Source organism: Oncorhynchus tshawytscha, linkage group LG05, assembly GCF_018296145.1.
Source record: "Oncorhynchus tshawytscha isolate Ot180627B linkage group LG05, Otsh_v2.0, whole genome shotgun sequence".
NCBI lineage: Eukaryota > Metazoa > Chordata > Actinopteri > Salmoniformes > Salmonidae > Oncorhynchus > Oncorhynchus tshawytscha.
In genome coordinates, this window is record NC_056433.1 from 10,727,632 (window position 1) to 10,743,382 (window position 15,751).

General features: G+C 42.4%; 1 protein-coding gene across 6 annotated transcripts in view; it reads left to right on the forward strand.

The window, feature by feature from the left end:
* LOC112249911 (pleckstrin homology domain-containing family G member 3) overlaps nt 1-15,751 on the forward strand; it is a 106,845-nt gene that overhangs the window by 36,300 nt on the left and 54,794 nt on the right. For 3 of the 6 annotated variants that reach the window (XM_024419637.2, XM_024419638.2, XM_024419639.2), the window contains exons 1-2: nt 9,628-9,968; nt 13,494-13,556. The exons of 1 other annotated variant lie outside the window; for it this stretch is intronic. In XM_024419637.2, coding sequence (XP_024275405.2) covers nt 9,761-9,968; nt 13,494-13,556 — 271 coding nt within the window. In that variant the 5' untranslated portion in view covers nt 9,628-9,760. Of the gene's footprint in view, nt 1-9,627; nt 9,969-13,493; nt 13,557-15,751 lie in introns of those variants that run through there. 2 more of the 6 variants (XM_024419642.2, XM_042321460.1) reach the window with 2 other exon arrangements.

Here is a 15,751-nt window from a genome sequence, read left to right on the forward strand (position 1 = left end):
TTTTATAGTTCTGTCTGTCCCCCCGTCTCCTATACTGTGTGTCTCATGTGTTACCACTCACGGTGAATTGAACCAAGTGAGGGAATGCTGTGATCCTATGAGTGTGCCAAGGTTACAGTTTATTTGAAAGCCAATGGCTTTTTCAGTAGCTACTAGTGGGCCCTTGCCCAGGGGACACCACTGCATCAGGATCAAGAGCCGGTCTCTTGACCTCACCTAGCAGCAGGGATTAGGTTAATCTGGCCCCATTGGATTGAGCAAGAATAGGGTCAGTACAATGGGAATGATTCCAAGAGATAAACATGTCCCTTTCTGAGAGACAGTCCTATGAGGGTCAGTTGTCCTCACCCAATTGTCACTGCCCCCACACTGTTCTGCAAGTGCCAAAAACTATTTCAACAAAGTTCATCCCATTACGTCCATCCTGGATGCAGGTAGATCAACATTACTGCTGAGGTCATATACTTAAAACACCTATTTTGTAGCCTGATCCCAGGTCTGTTTGTGCTCTTGACAACTCTTGCTCATTGTCAAGACAAACCGGTTTGGCATGACAATAAGTGATGCGGAGTTGGCATGATGGCACAAACAGATCTGGAATCAGGTTACGTATTTTGTGTGTCATCAGTAGTTGTTTTGGGTCACACGGTGGTCTGACACACATGCATTAAAAGTTGAAAACCGTACATTATGTAATAGGTTGTCTAATCCTGTATCCATCTGATGCAGGACAAATGGAAACTTGTAATAACAACGTTGTCTCTATTTTTTGTGGAAAAAAGGACTCCCTGGTTTACTATTAATTTTGTAGGTCTGTTCCGAAACGGTTAATGACTTTATCAGAACCGTTATTTTTCAATGAGGTAACGGTTAAGGTCTGAACAACGTAGTAGACTCTTGTCTACTACATTGCATTAACCTCGTTCTACAGTGTATCTTTTTATAATCTAGCTGGGCTGCGAGGACAAACTTGCATTGATGCTGCACTCTTGTTGTGTGAACGGTAGAGTTGTAAGCCCATTACCACAGATGGTCAGGAGATTTCCCTTAAAGGCCCAGTGCAGTCAAAAATGTGATTTGCCTGTGTTTTATATATACTTCCATACTATGAGGTGAGAATAATTATGTGAAATTGTGAAAATTTATGGTAATGTCCTTTTAGTGTAAGAGCTATTTGAAAAGACTACCTGATATTTCAGGCTGTTTTGGTGGGATTGGGTTTTGGCCTGCTTAGTGACATCACAAAGCAGTAAATTGGTTAATAGACTAATAAGATAGAGTTCAACTCTCTGCCAATAATAGCTAGTTTTCAGTTTTCACCTCCGCAATTAGACCACTACCAGACAGTCCTAGCTAAATTCTAGCTTGAGAAATTGCTCTTTGCTAAGAAGCTATTTTTGTTAGTTTTCAATGGAAATGGTAAAAAAGTATCACAGAAAGGATTTAAAATTGAGATAAAAATGGCTGCATGTGACCTTTTAAAAAAAATTAACGGCCACTCAAGCACATTTGGGTTTTATCTGTTGTAGTTGTAGCGGGAGGGCGGATTAGTATTAAGACCGCAAAGAAGGATGACTCAGTTATAATCCCCAAGTAGTCAAATTACCCAGCAGGCCATTCTAGTGCATCTGGACTACAATACTCCCAAGTGTGTCATTGTCATAATTATAATTTAGAGGTGGAGATTATTGGGCTTTTTACACATGAAATGAAGTCCACTCACAGGGCAGCGCAGGTTCCTAACCACTGAGTGAAAAGAAAGACTGTCCTCCTTTTACTGGCAATGATCAAGAACTTGTTGCATCGGTTGAGTACTGTACTGCGCCTTTTGTCGTAATTTGTTACTTGGGCTAAGAACCTGATAAATCCCGAGATGCAAAATGATACTGGATTTCATAATTCCCAGTGTCAATCCTCATTGGATCATGTACTTCCCATGTTTGGTTGCCTCAAAACAAACTATAAATGCAAATTGTGAGGATTTAACAACCACGTGATGGTTCTTTATAAGAGATGTTGGACTGAGGCACCTGCCTCATCAACTTTATCACTGAACTTGGTTTATACACACACACACACACCAGTCTGCCATGAAACTCTGCACCAATCATTTACTGTTTTAAGTGTGTAACACAACAATCCAGCGAAGCACATCTCTAGACAAGCCCCAGAGAGGCTGGGATATAGCTTAGCCCCAGTTGCTGTGCGTTACCTCCCTGATGAGGGCATGTTTTCTGGAGGGAGTCACTAAGAGAGACTGAGGACGGGACCGGCTAATTGGCTTGTTTCCAGTGGTGGAAAAAGTACCCAATTGTCTTGAGTAAAAGTAGAGAGACTTTAGAAAATGACTCAAGTGAAAGTCACTGGATGACCAGGGATGTGCTCTGTTTAGTGAGTCCTCCAGATCAGAGGCAGTAGGGATGTGCTCTGTTTAGTGAGTCCTCCAGATCAGAGACAGTAGTGATGACCAGGGATGTTCTCTTGATAAGTGTGTGATTTGGACCATTTTCTTGTCCTGCTAAGCAGTCCTTTTGGGTGTCAAGGAAAATGTAAAAAGTACATTTTATTTAGGAATGTAGTGAAGTAAAAGTTGTCAAAAAAATAAATGGTAAAGTACACATACCAAAAAAAACGACTTAAATAGTACTTTAAAATATTTTGTTACTTAAGTACTTTACACCACTGCTTATTTCACATCAGATATCCACTTTACTTAACAGCCCTAGAGACAGACACTCACCAGGAATTTTGCAGAATTACGATAAGGAGTGTAGAATGACTGGAATCTCAGTTATTCTGCCATGTCTGTAGCCCACAAATTAATCAAATATTTGTGCGCTCCCTGGACACGAGTAGTTAATCTTGCATAATCCCTCTCAGCATGTTAGAATACCGAAATGGGGAAACTGTTTTGTAGGGTGATAATAACAACCGTGCTTTACGCTGTAACTCACTTCATCCACTACTGATGTTTAGCTAGCACCCACCTTGGTGATGTCATGGCAGCTCGTCTGCACCACAGACTTCATACACACCAGCTGAGAGTTATGGGTGAAACATGCCAATTAGGATACTGCTTCCGATATTAAGCTCAAGCCGAATGACTCGTTCTCAGAAAGGAATGACCACAATTAAAGGTGTTGCCGGTGATACAAAACCAACCCCACACCACGTGAGTCTGATCCCCTGTGCGCTAATCCAAATCCACTTTGCTTATCATTTGCTTGTTAACAATCGCCATATTAGAGGGTGGGCGGAATGAGAAAGTAGCCTGGTCCCAGATCTGTTTACCCAGTCTGACCAACGCCAGTGATTTATTATCATAAGAGTTGGCTCTACAGAATAACCGGGGACCAGGCTAGGGAGGAAGCGCTCCTGTGGATGAAATGCTGTGTGGAACGGACTGTGTTGTCCTATTCTCTGATTTGGTTATCTTTTGTTCTGGTTGTGGCGCACCAGGCAAACCCCCTCAAGAGAACCCTTGTGTTTTCCAAACAGACCTGCATTATGCTTCTGCCCAAGACAGAAAACCCAGCCATGGGATAAACAAGCGCCCTCACAAAAGGGCAGCGCTGCTTATTCTTTAGTATGGGGGCAGGCGGTACGACAATATAAAAAATGTGATGACATAACTGTTACCATCTTTGTCTATGTACTCTTCACTAAACAGCAAAAATACCACAATGTATATTGTTATTGTCCAAGAGCTTGTATATATTGTGATTATGCCATTGTGTGGCCTTATCCCATACTGTACAGCAGTGGTTCCCAACCAGGGGTACTTGGCCCTATCCCCAGGGGGTACATGAGAAGACTCATGAGACCATAGGCTTACTGATAAAATGTACATGAGGTAATTAAAATTTAATTTAAACTTTTATTAACTAGGCAAGTCAGTTAAGAACAAATTATTATTTATAATGACGGCCTACCTGGTCAAACCCGGACGACGTTTGGGCCAATTGTGCGCTGCCCTATGGGGCTCCCAATCACGGCCGTTTGTGATACAGTCTGCAGTCGAACCAGGGTCTGTAGTGACGCCTCTAGCGCTGAGATGCAGTGCCTTTGATTGCTGCGCCACTCAGGAGCCCTGGGGAGCTCTGGGTAGAGCAAAATTCAGTTGGTGGTACAGTAACTGGAACTGGTTGGGAACCACTGCTGTACAGTATGGACCAGCACTGTTGTACTGTTTCTCAATAGATGCATACAGTTGTCAGTCCATGTTTTCCCTGCTTCCAAAGTAGCTGTCTATCAACCAGCTCCCATCACCCCTCTGGTCTCGTCTGTCACAACACCTGTAGCGAACACTCCATTCCCAGAACATTTTATTCCAGGCTTATAATGGCTACCTTTTTCAGGGTTGCCAAATCCTGGAGACTTTCACCAAATCCCTCAGTTGGAGAATTCCCTCCTGATTCTGGGAGTCCTCCAAATGGGATTGGTGGTGAAGTTGGGAAGTTTGTAAGAGTTTCCAGGAATGTTGCGACCCTAGCTTCCTTTCATGCGTGTCAGGTTTTAATTATAGCTATATGTGTTGACTGGAAATACAGATTTTTATTATAGCTATAGGTGTTGACAGGAAATACGGGTTTTAAATTTAGCTATAGGTGTTGACAGGAAATTCAGGTACAGTTTAAATGCAGATTCCTCCTCTACTCAGAATTCCTATGTGTCACAGTCAGTATGATGAGAAAATCGTGATGTGTATGCACACAAGCTTATGCTGTTTGTCTTTTTTAAAATCTATTTTCATTTGCGAGTGCATCTATTTTGTAGGTCTTCATTGCCCATGTTCGAAAAACATACTAACGAACGCTGTTGCCTCCAAAGGGTTCCACTACTTTTCAACTTAATTTTCATCGTCAAGTTCCAGGTTTTAAAATCACATGCACAAGTACAGTGAAATGCCTTTCTTGCTAACCCCAACAATACAATAATTAATAATGTATTACTAGAAAAAAACCACACGAAAAATAAGAATAGGAAATATTAAGTAAATAAGCGTGCAGGAAATATTTATGTAAATATCTGACTTGTATAGGGACACTGTGGGGACAAGGCAACAGGATATAAGATAAAACAGAGTAGCAGCAGCTTGTATGTGAGTGGGTGTGTGTGGAGTCGGTATAAATATATGTGCATATTATGTGTGAGAAAATGATGGAGAGAGTGTGTGTGTTGGAGTGACAGTGTATGTAGAGGGCAAAGATTGAAATAAAAGGTCAATAAAGATACAAGGTGAACACACAGAGTCCGTGTAGCTATTCTGTTAGATTGAGAGTGTTGCTATTGCCATACCAAGCAGTGATGCAGCCAGTCCAATATGCTCTACTCAATGCTACAGCTGTAGAACCTGTTGGGGATTTGAGGGCCCATGCCAAACTTTTTCAACCTCCTGAGGGTGAAGAGACAATCATGGCTTCACAACTGTGTGTGTTTGGACCATTGTATGGCTTTAGTGATTTGGACACTGAGGAACTTGAAGCTGTCTACTTGCTGCTGCGTGATGGTGATGGTAGCCAGTCGACGTGATGGTAGCCAGTCGACGTGATGGTAGCGTGCTTACTACCCGTTTTCTTGTAGTCCACGGTCAGCTCTTTGGTCTTACTGATGTTGAGGGAGAGGTTGTTGTTCCGGCACCACACTGACCTCCTCCCTGTATGCTGACTCGTCGTCGCTGGTGATCAGGCCTACAACCATTGTGTCGTCAGCGAACTTGATAATTGTGTTGGATTCGTGCGTGGCCACACAGTCGTGGGTGAACAAGGAGTACACCACCTGGGGTCGGGCCCGGCAGGAAGTCCAGGATGCAGTTGCAGATGTTCAGACCCAGAGTCCTAAGGTTGGTGACGAGCTTGGGGGGGACAATGGTGTTGAACGCTGAGCTGTAGTGAATGAACAGCATTCTCACATAGGTGTTCCTCTTATCTAGGTGGATGAGGGAAGTGTGGAGAGCAATTGAGATTGCGTCGTCTATGGATCTGTTGGGGCGGTATGTAAATTGGAGTGGGTCTAGGGTCTCTGGGATAATGGAGATGATGTGTGCCATAACCAGCCTCTCAAATCACTACATGATTACAGATGTGAGTCCTACAGGGCGGTAGTCATTATGGCCTGAAGCCTTAGAGTTCTTGGGAACAGAAATAATTGTGGTCATCTTAACTTGTGGATTACAGACGAGGACAAGGAGAGGTTGAAAATGACTGAATATGCCTGCCAGCAGTTTTGCGCATGCTCTGAGAACACACCATGGAATACCGTCGGGGGGCCCATGGCCTTGCGGGTGTTGACCTGATTTTAAAGACCCTTCTCACGTCGGCCTTGGAGAGCGAGTTCAGCCAATCCTCATGGTCGGTGACGGCCCTCACACCCGGCTCGATGTTGTCAAAGCGTGCATAAAATGCATTGAGTTCGTCTGGTAGAGACACATCGTTGGGCAGATGAGGTTTGGGTTTTCCTTTAATCTGTAATGGACTGCAGCATCAGGGTTGTTGACGATAGCTCTGTGTGCTGTAGCCCGGCTCTCTGTGTTGATCCAGGGCTTTTGATTGGGGATGCAGCAAACCCTCACCGTGGGTATAACATCGCAATGCATTTTCTAATGAAGCCGGTGATGGAAGTGGTTAGCTCGTCAATGTTATTGGTGGAGTCTCTAAACATATTCCAATCAGAGCTAGCAAAGCAGTCCTGTAGCATAACCTCGGATTCTGGTGACCATTGCACAACAGAGCAAATTGCGGTACTTCCTGTTTCAGCTTCTGCTTGTACAGTTCGTTAAGCACCAGCTTGTTATTATTGTCCTGAGGTGGAATGTATACAGTAGAGGTCGACCGATTTTATGATTTTTCAATACCGATTTATTGGAGGACCAAAGAAAGCCGATACAGATTAATCTGCATAATTTTTATTTGTAATAATGACAGTTACAACAATACTGAATGAACACTTATTTTAACTTAATATAATACATAAATAAAATCAATTTAGCCTCAAATAAATAATGAAACATGTTCAATTTGGTTTAAATAATGCAAAAACAAAGTGTTGGAGAAGAAAGTAAAAGTACAATATGTGCCATGTAAGAAAGCTAATGTTTCAGTTCCTTGCTCAGAACATGAGAACATATGAAAGCTGGTGGTTCCTTTTAACATGAGTCTTCAATATTCCCAGGTACGAAGTTTTAGGTTGTAGTTATTATAGGACTATTTCTCTCTACCATTTTGTATTCCATTAACCTTTGGCTATTGGATGTTCTTATAGGCACTTTAGTATTGCCAGTGTAACAGTATAGCTTCCGTCCCTCTCCTCGCTCCTACCTGGGCTCGAACCAGGAACATATCGACAAAAGCCACCCTCGAAGCAGCGTTACCCATGCAGAGCAAGGGGAACAACCACTCCAAGTCTCCGAGCGAGTGACGTTTGAAAAGCTATTAGCGCGCATCCCGCTAACTAGCTAGCCATTTCACATCGGTTACACCAACCTAATCTCGGGTGTTGATAGGCTTGAAAGGCATAAACAGCGCAATACTTGATGCATTGCGAAGAGCTGCTGGCAAAACGCACGAGATTGCTGTTTAAATAATGCTTACGAGCCTGCTGGTGCCTACCACCGCTCAGTCAGACTGCTCTATCAAATCATAGACTTAGTTATAACACAATAACACACAAATACGAGCCTTACGTCATTAATATGGTAAAATCTGGAAACTATCATCTCGAAAACAAGACATTTATTCTTTCAGTAAAATACGGAACCGTTTCGTATTTTATCTAATGGGTGGCATCCATAAGTCTAAATATTCCTGTTACATTGCACAACCTTCAATGTCACATACACATGTTAGCAGATGTTAATGCGAGTGTAGCGAAATGCTTGTAAGTGTAAAATTCTGTTACAAATTCTGACAAATTAGGTGGCCCGAACCGTTGCATATACACTGACACTGCGTGCAATGAACGCAAGAGAAGTGACACAATTTCACCTGGTTAATATTGACTGCTAACCTGGATTTCTTTTAGCTAAATATGCAGGTTTAAAAATATATACTTCTGTGTATTGATTTTAAGAAAGGCATTGATGTTTATGGTTAGGTACACGTTGGAGCAAGGACAGTCCTTTTTCACGAATGACACCACATCGATTATATGCAACACAGGACACGCTAGATAAACTAGTAATATCATCAACCATGTGTAGTTAACTAGTCATTATGATTGTTTTTTTTTGACTTGCCTTTTTAAATATAGGATACGTTTAATGCTAGCTGTGGATAGTAAAGGACAGTATTTGAGGTGTGTTGGGGGGTGGTGTGTGTATAACAGCTATGTGTGTGTGCCTTTACCAAATGAGTCAAACTCACACACATCAAGCAGTAACCCCCCTGCAGTTCTACATGCTCAGCCTGTGCCATTTGACATTCCCAAGGATTCCCTGCCACTTCAAAGCCGCTCATAGGTCAGAGAGAAATAAGGACGGACTTCAAACCGACAGGTTCAGTAGGGAAAGAGCACTCAGTCCACGGTTTCCTCTGACCCGACACACAGAAAAGGGAATGGTCTTCTAAAACTTAGTGTTGAAAAAGAACAGGGGTTGGAAAGGATGTGTTACTCATAACAGAGGTGGGCACCACCGCACTGCCCACATCTCTGCCGTGACACGCCACGCCACGGGGTAGGTGAGGATATGAGTCGGCACAGTAACAACCCACAACAACCGCAGCTCTCCGGTGTAACTGCCTTGCTCAAGGGCAGAACGACATTTAAAAGCGTAAGACAAATTCCGGTTGAATGCGTTCAGTTGTGCAACTGACTAGGATACCCAGCACTTTTCCAGAGCTTTACGTTACACTGTATGGTGAAAACTCACCGACCTGGGTGATACCACGGCAACCATTAGGAAAGCCCACCTTCAGTGGCCTGTCAATGGGCCTATATGAAAGTTGCAGTTGTCACTGTATAGAATGTAAAAGGACGGTTCTCATGTTCAACCTTCCATTCATCTTATTGTTGTCATGCGCTATGTTTATATATGGCATGGTTCAGTCATTTCACCTGGGACTGAGCTCAGACCAACCACTGGTCTTGTCTGCTCCTGGTTTGAGAATAGTATTATGATGCCAAATTCTTCTCACCCATTGGCTGATTAGGATAGAAATATAATTCATTTAATTCTATGTAGCTACTTCTACACCATTTTATTTTTTAATAAAAAAAAAAAGTATTTCTCATTCGATGCTGTTTCTCTGTGTGCAGCAATATTCCTCAGACACTGGGTGTTATTGTTCTGAGAGCGGAGGCACAGCCTCCTAGGCAACCACTCCTCTCCGCGGAGAAGTGGAACGAGAGAGAGGGGGGGGCGGCGGCGAGGGACAAGTCTCTTGTGGAAGCCAAGGCTGGGAAGGGAGATAACGTTACATGCTGTGCATTCTTGCAATCACAATCTAACCTCCTTTCCTTCAACCTCCCTCCCTCCCTCCCTTTCCTCCAACCTCCCTTCCTCTCTTTCTCTTATGGCCATACTTTGCGTTTGACACCTAACACCCTCCCTGGTTCAAATGGGCGTGTGTGTGTATGAGTGTTGTGGGAGCGGCAAGTCCAGGTGACTTCCTCAGTTGCCTTCCACTTGTGGAGCTGTAGAGGTGTATGTCTGAAGCTTCCACCGGGAACACTGCTCACTACTTTTACCTCCATGGGTTTGTGTAAGACCGCACCTGGTTAAGAAGTGTTGTTGAGACGACCTGGCACTCAAGTTTGGTACTCCATGAAGTGGCCTGGAGTGGGTCAGTCCAGTAGGTCAGTGCACTCGGTGTGTGGGAAGCAAGAGAGAGCCATGAGCACTCTGGGTCGGTCCAAGGACAAAACCTGGGGGGTCGCCTTCAGACCGGGCATGGATATGGCCACCCTCCGGAGCGCCTGGGAGGAGAGAAAGCTCCTGAACGGATTCAACCGCAAGTTAACCCGTTGGTTCGGTGAGTCCTCGACCTCTGGAAATTGTTGGATGGTAGTATTCTCTGTTCATATTTACCATGTTCACATTCAGTCTTAATTCCCTGACAACGCTCCCAAGGATCACTTTGTTTTAGGGGGAAGCAATGAGGTCAAGATTTTAAAACCTGATAACGTCCGTCTCCAGCCAGCCAGTCAGCCTTAAGAGGCTTGTTGTCATATTGCAAAGAATCGTAAAATCTGGGAACCTTTGTTCTACCTTCATCTTTCTTCACCCACCACTCGTTCTGATCGCCATTCACTTCCACTATAATGGGATTTATTTTTTAAAGAATCAGCACCAACACTAAGATTGCTGCAATCAATGGAGTCTGCATAATTTCTTGTCAGCATGATATTGCAGCTTCGCCCTACTTATAGGAAGCCCAAGAGACAGGACCTCTGGGATGCTCTGGAGAAAGTCAGTTGGCTGTTTTCAGACACCAAAGCCTTGTATCCATGGGACCGAAGCAGGTATCCATGGGACCGAAGCAGGTATCCATGGGACCGAAGCAGGTATCCATGGGACCGAAGCCGGTATCCATGGGACCGAAGCCGGTATCCATGGCAGTCTGTCTCCGGAGTGGCGGTCAAGTCCCGTGGCTTTATAAGCGCCTGCTGGTTGATTTGTGTGTTAACGGCACAGCGATTGTCGGGGAACCTTTTCCAGATGTGCTCCACTTCGCAAAGAAGGCACTTATATTTCAACGGTGCAGAGGTTATTTGATTTTAGGATTTATATGACTCATAATGATTGTTTACAGTTGTATCCCAACTGGTGTTAGGGGAGTCGTAGCTGGATCTCTTAGAAAGCCTGAACCCCCCCCCCCAGGTGAAAGAATCAGTCACCATGAAAATGCTGAACATGGGTTGGTTTATTCTCCTTCCATGCCTGTCTACATGACTAGGGTTTACAGGAGTAAGATTTGTATTTATACTAGCCTGTGATTTATATTTGTAAACGCTAGTTCAAAGATGTCACCACATGCCTGAGACTGTGCATGGACTGCTTTGAGATGTATGTCTGTGCATGGAGAAATGACTTCATTTTGATTTATAGTGTTTGGATAGGTTTGAGTGCCTTCGTACACGTTAGTGTTTCATTCTACACTATATGTACAGTATGTCTCCTTTGCGTGTATGCACACATTGATTGACTCCTTATTAATCATAGAAAGTCACTATGTAACAGCCTGTTACATTCTGAAATTGTCGGACAGGCTGAAATTGTCGACATAGCTTTAAATCTCAAGTGTCTATTTAGATTATTTTCTTGACTGCACTGTATGGAAGGAAGCCTTTTCCACCAGTAATATAGTAAAACAAATATATAGTATCTTGCACTTTTTAAATAGTATCTCAAAATACAAAAAAAAAAAATACTTATTGGATGAGTTTCTTCATTTGTAGCATTGTCTCCAAAGGAGTGTTTTCCTGGGGCACAGAGTGACCTAGGTAGGCTAACCTAACCAAGTAAAACTCTGGACCCTAGTTGTAGGGTATGGCATAGTAAAACAGTTTTATTACGGGCTATGATTTGACCTGTTCTTTCTAATCAGGTCATGTGTGTTTAAAAAACCCACTAAAACAACAACTGCAATTAGACAATAGAACTAACCGGGTTTAGCGTGCTTTATGCAGCGTTGCGTTGTGTAGGTCTTTGCATCTGTAGTTAAAACGTTACTCCCACAGTATGTCATCACTATGTGGTTAATTTTTGTTTTATTAAGGTCTAGGTAGCCTAGCCACCCAAAGTTTGAGTATAAACCAAATTCGATCACATTCACATTTTCTCTTAACACAAATAAATAGATGTATTTTAGGCTATATATACATAGCTTAGGCATAAATACATGTTACCACTTGGTTTCCCCTGGCCAGAGTGGAATATACAGTAGGACATAGGCTTCTTTAGGCTGCCTGCAGCTGTGGTTATCGGAAGGCTACAGTTGATCAGACTGAAGGACAAATTCATTGTGCATGAGGTAATAAGTCATGAGGTAAATCAGTCTAATCTACAGTACTTTGTCCCTCTTTTCAACGCTTTTGTGTCAATATTTTTTGGGGACAAATGCGAGCTTGCCACACTTGCTGGCGTCCCTACTGTGCTAATCTTTGCAACGTGGATAAATCAAACAAAATCTCCACATAATGTTACAAATTAAGAACCATAACCAATATGGATGTTCTACGATCTCAATTTTGAGTTACTATCTCAACATTTTTAGATATTATCAACATTTTAGTTGTTTGCGGTGGTGGGAATGAGCGTCCATAGCACTAAGCGACTGAGGTCTGGGCAAGAAGCAACCCCCCCCATTTGATTTTACCTCATATAATGACATCCATGATATTGATCAAATGATGCTTGGTTTGTTCCAGGCTCACTTTAATATGGTAGCTAGTGTAAGCCTATAGGAGCTCCTATATAGCTATGGTTAAGCTAAACGTCAGCATTCAGCTATAGCTAGCATGTTTATGTGAGGACGCAGAAATGATTTTGTTTAGCTAGCTAGCTAACGTTACCTAGCTGTGTAGCCTAAATTATAATACTGTATTGAATGATGCTGGATGATAACTTTTTTGTACTGTTATATTCGTATAGGAGGTGGAAACATTCATTCATATGCTAACGTTACTTGATCGTGAAGCATGTTGTTAGCTTGCTAATTGAATGTGTATGGACGATAAAATAACCTTTTTATTGTCTGCACATGCTTGTGGATTGTTGCATTATTCAATTGTGTAATATGGTTTTGTTGCATTATTTATGTTTTAGAATAAATGTTGTTGTTGAATAGTTTGTGCTGATTGGCTAGTGACTACTGTGATATTTACAGTCAATTTGAGCTGCAGACCAAGAATGAGGCTTTGCCAGCATTAAGGATGTAATATGAAATCTCTTTCGCCAATCCGCTCCTCACACTCTCCTTCCCCTCGTAGTGGGGACAGATCCTAAATGTGTGTGAACCCCGTGTATTTGAATGTCTGTGTGGCTCCATACTGGTAGTACTTCAACCAACGGCTGTGTTTGTGTGTAGGTGAAAGTCCAGCCACTGCCTCTTAAGGCTGACTGGCTGGCTGGAGACGGACGTTACCGGTTTGAAAATGTTTTCTTTCAAAGTGTGCGCCTTAGGACAAGGAGAATGCACCGGAAAAAGGGAATTGTATCAGTGCTGGACTTCGCTCCTACAACAAGGCCTGACCTTGACCAGGGGGTTTAACGAGTCAATGGGAGAGTTAAGCATAGCGAGGGAGAGGGAGTGAGGCCCACCTTTTCCTCTCTGTACACCTGTCTCTTCACTCTGCTATTGCTGCTGCTGTAAGAGTTTATTAAGTGTTGCTCTGCTAACCGATAGTCAAAAGTTGCTCCATGTTTGATAAGGGTATGTGTACCAATGTAATGCTATATCCCTTTTTGTACATTAGGCTTACTGATTGGCTAAGTGCTGATGAACTCTACAGCATGACTCTATGTTTGAATGTCTCTGTCTATTCCTCCCCCCCAGGTAGAAACACAGGCTCAGTCCTGTACAAATGTATTACAGAACTGTCTCCGGACTGGTTAGTGGGTATGACCATGTATATATATATTTTTTGCATGCTAGAAAGAAATGCTCAATCAAACTTAATTTTAAAAATACCAACAAATCAATCTTTGGTTTTCTGTATGATCCGTCTCCACGTATTACAATCAATTAATCTGATTTGGCATGCAGAAGATTTGCTAATGACATAACATACCCGCTTATAATGTAGATGAATGATTATTGTGCAATGGTGATCTGACAATGAGGTTATAGTGCGACGACGCTAACCATTGACTCCCAAGACAGGAATGGATCATATTATTATTATTATTCTATTGTGGAAACTGGATGTAAAAGCTACAAAGGCTGATCTACTGCATTGCAGAGCAGTCTAATAGGGGAAAACATGCTAATGCTAAGCATGCACTCTTGTCACGAATGGATGATTTAACAATTATTTAATTGAGCGGGAATGGTAAACACCCATGAGGAGAATGGATCCTGATGCTTGACACTGCCGTGGGAACCTTGTGTCCTTCATACTAACAGAAAAGTCAGTCTCTTTCGAGTTTGTCCTGTGATTTTTCCTGTCGGCTTATATTCATCACAGATATGATTTCCCGTTACTCAATTTCATGCTCTGTGTTCGAGTGGAAGAAAACTTAGACTAGTCTTGGATTAAGAAGCACTTTCATGCTTTTTAGTTCAGGACTAGGCGGAGTTGGACGGAGTCTGGGTAACTGGCCCTAGATGTTTTTAGTAAGTCTTGGTATTAGTGGTGCACTGACGTGACATTTTTGGCCGATACCGATATTTAACATTTTTAAGCCTTCTTGTGCAGTTAAATAGTTAACACACACGGACGCAGGTTTCTAAGGCACTGCATCTCAGTGCATGAGGCGTCACTACAGTCCCTGGTTTGAATCCAGGCTGTATCACATCCGGCCGTGATTGGGAGTCCCATAGGGTGGCGCGCAATTGGCCCAGCATCATCCGGTCCGTCACTGTAAATAAGAATTTGTTCTTAACTGACTTGCCTAGTTAAATAAAGGTTACATAGACACACCACACTGACCAAAAAGTTATTTGGTTGTCATTTACATATGTCCCCATTACCATGAAAACATATTTCTTTCACTTACTTGCTGTGCTGTTTCGTTGTTCAGTTGTTTCATTCTCGACCAGGATTTCTATGGAACTCCGTTTGGGTCTTTGCGTGTCCAAAAGATACACATCAAATAATGCTATTTGATATGTCAAATAAGCTTGTTGACCAATCAGGACCTGAATATGACTGCACTTCAAATAATAATTTAATGTGTTTTTATGTAATTATTACACATTGATTACACTATCAATCGTATTTCATATGTCACGATTCATCGATACGTATGCTATGATGCTGGTAAAGTTGTCTCGCACACCTACAGTGCTGGTCATTAAAAAAAAAGCTAGCTAGCTCATGGATGCAAACAATGTTCTTCCCCAAAAAACATAGCTAGTTTCAGTAGCTATAGTTAGCTAGTTAACTATATAGCTCGGTGTCATCTAAAATAACCCTCATTCAGAAGACAGTTCTTATTTGATTAATGGTGGTCGGAACCATCTTTGTGAAGCTAGTCACAATAGTGGACTTTTCAAAATAAAAGTACGGCATAATTCTACTTTGTATTTATTTGCATCACTGTCAATGACATACTTTTATTTTGAAGTCAAAGCGGCAAATTGTGCTTATTCCTTATTGTGGCTAGCTTCACAACACAACCCAGTCCGGTCAAGCCTGATGAAGCTAGTTGGCTGCTTCTGATGATAGCTTTGGGCAACAGGGTTAAGTAGCTAGCTAGCTATTTATTTTCATGAACTGAAGTTCAATTTCAAGAGGCGAACAACAACTGGCAACCTAGCTAATACTTACTCACAAGGATTCCTAAATCATTGCTAAGAATAATGAAAATGACTGCAGTTTCTACTGGTCATTTGTTTTCAGGCTGGTTAAATTGGTGCTAGCTAGGTACCAAGCTAAAGCTAGCTACCCCAGAAGTTGCGGTCGAACAAATTATGCTTTATTACTTCGTAAATACGTTGTTCGTGGTCGGTGTTTGCAGACTTTTTTTGTACAGCTTTGACAGTGCTACTGTATCTTTTTTGACACGCAAAGACCCAAACGGTGTTCCATAGTATGTATGTCGTGAAGCTAATAGCAGTGACGCTATTACTATGCAACTGAGGTAGGGCAA